Consider the following 407-nt stretch of genomic DNA (forward strand, 5'->3'; position numbering starts at 1 on the left):
CTTCCAGCAGCACAATGAGGCCACCAACGTTTGGACCCATCTGGTGGCAGCACTGGTCCTGCTGCTGCGCTTCCAGCAGCTCTCGCAGCGGGTGGACTTTGGGCAGGACCTGCATGCCCAACCCCTCCTAATCATCATCATGGCATCTATCACCTACCTGACGTTCAGCACCCTTGCTCACCTTCTGCAGGCCAAATCCGAGTTCTGGCACTACAGCTTCTTCTTCATGGACTACGTGGGCGTTGCTGTTTACCAGTACGGCAGCGCTCTGGGGCACTACTACTACACCATCGAGCCAAGCTGGCACGAGAAGATCAAGGGGTTTTACATGCCGGCAGCCGTTCTGTTAGCATGGCTGTCCTGTGCCGGCTCCTGCTATGCCAAATACCAGTACCACCACTCTGCTC

The 407-nt window shown here is 56.8% G+C and overlaps 1 protein-coding gene across 1 annotated transcript in view; it reads left to right on the forward strand.

Moving 5' to 3' along the window:
- PAQR7 (progestin and adipoQ receptor family member VII) overlaps positions 1-407 on the forward strand; it is a 1,314-nt gene that overhangs the window by 297 nt on the left and 610 nt on the right. Inside the window, exon 2 of the mRNA XM_010140669.1 lies at positions 1-405. This exon is cut by the window's left edge and continues 20 nt beyond it. Within this exon, the coding sequence (XP_010138971.1) occupies positions 1-405 (405 nt within the window). The remainder of the gene's footprint in view (positions 406-407) is intronic.

This window comes from Buceros rhinoceros, unplaced genomic scaffold, assembly GCF_000710305.1.
Source record: "Buceros rhinoceros silvestris isolate BGI_N320 unplaced genomic scaffold, ASM71030v1 scaffold16197, whole genome shotgun sequence".
Taxonomy (NCBI): Eukaryota; Metazoa; Chordata; class Aves; order Bucerotiformes; family Bucerotidae; genus Buceros; species Buceros rhinoceros.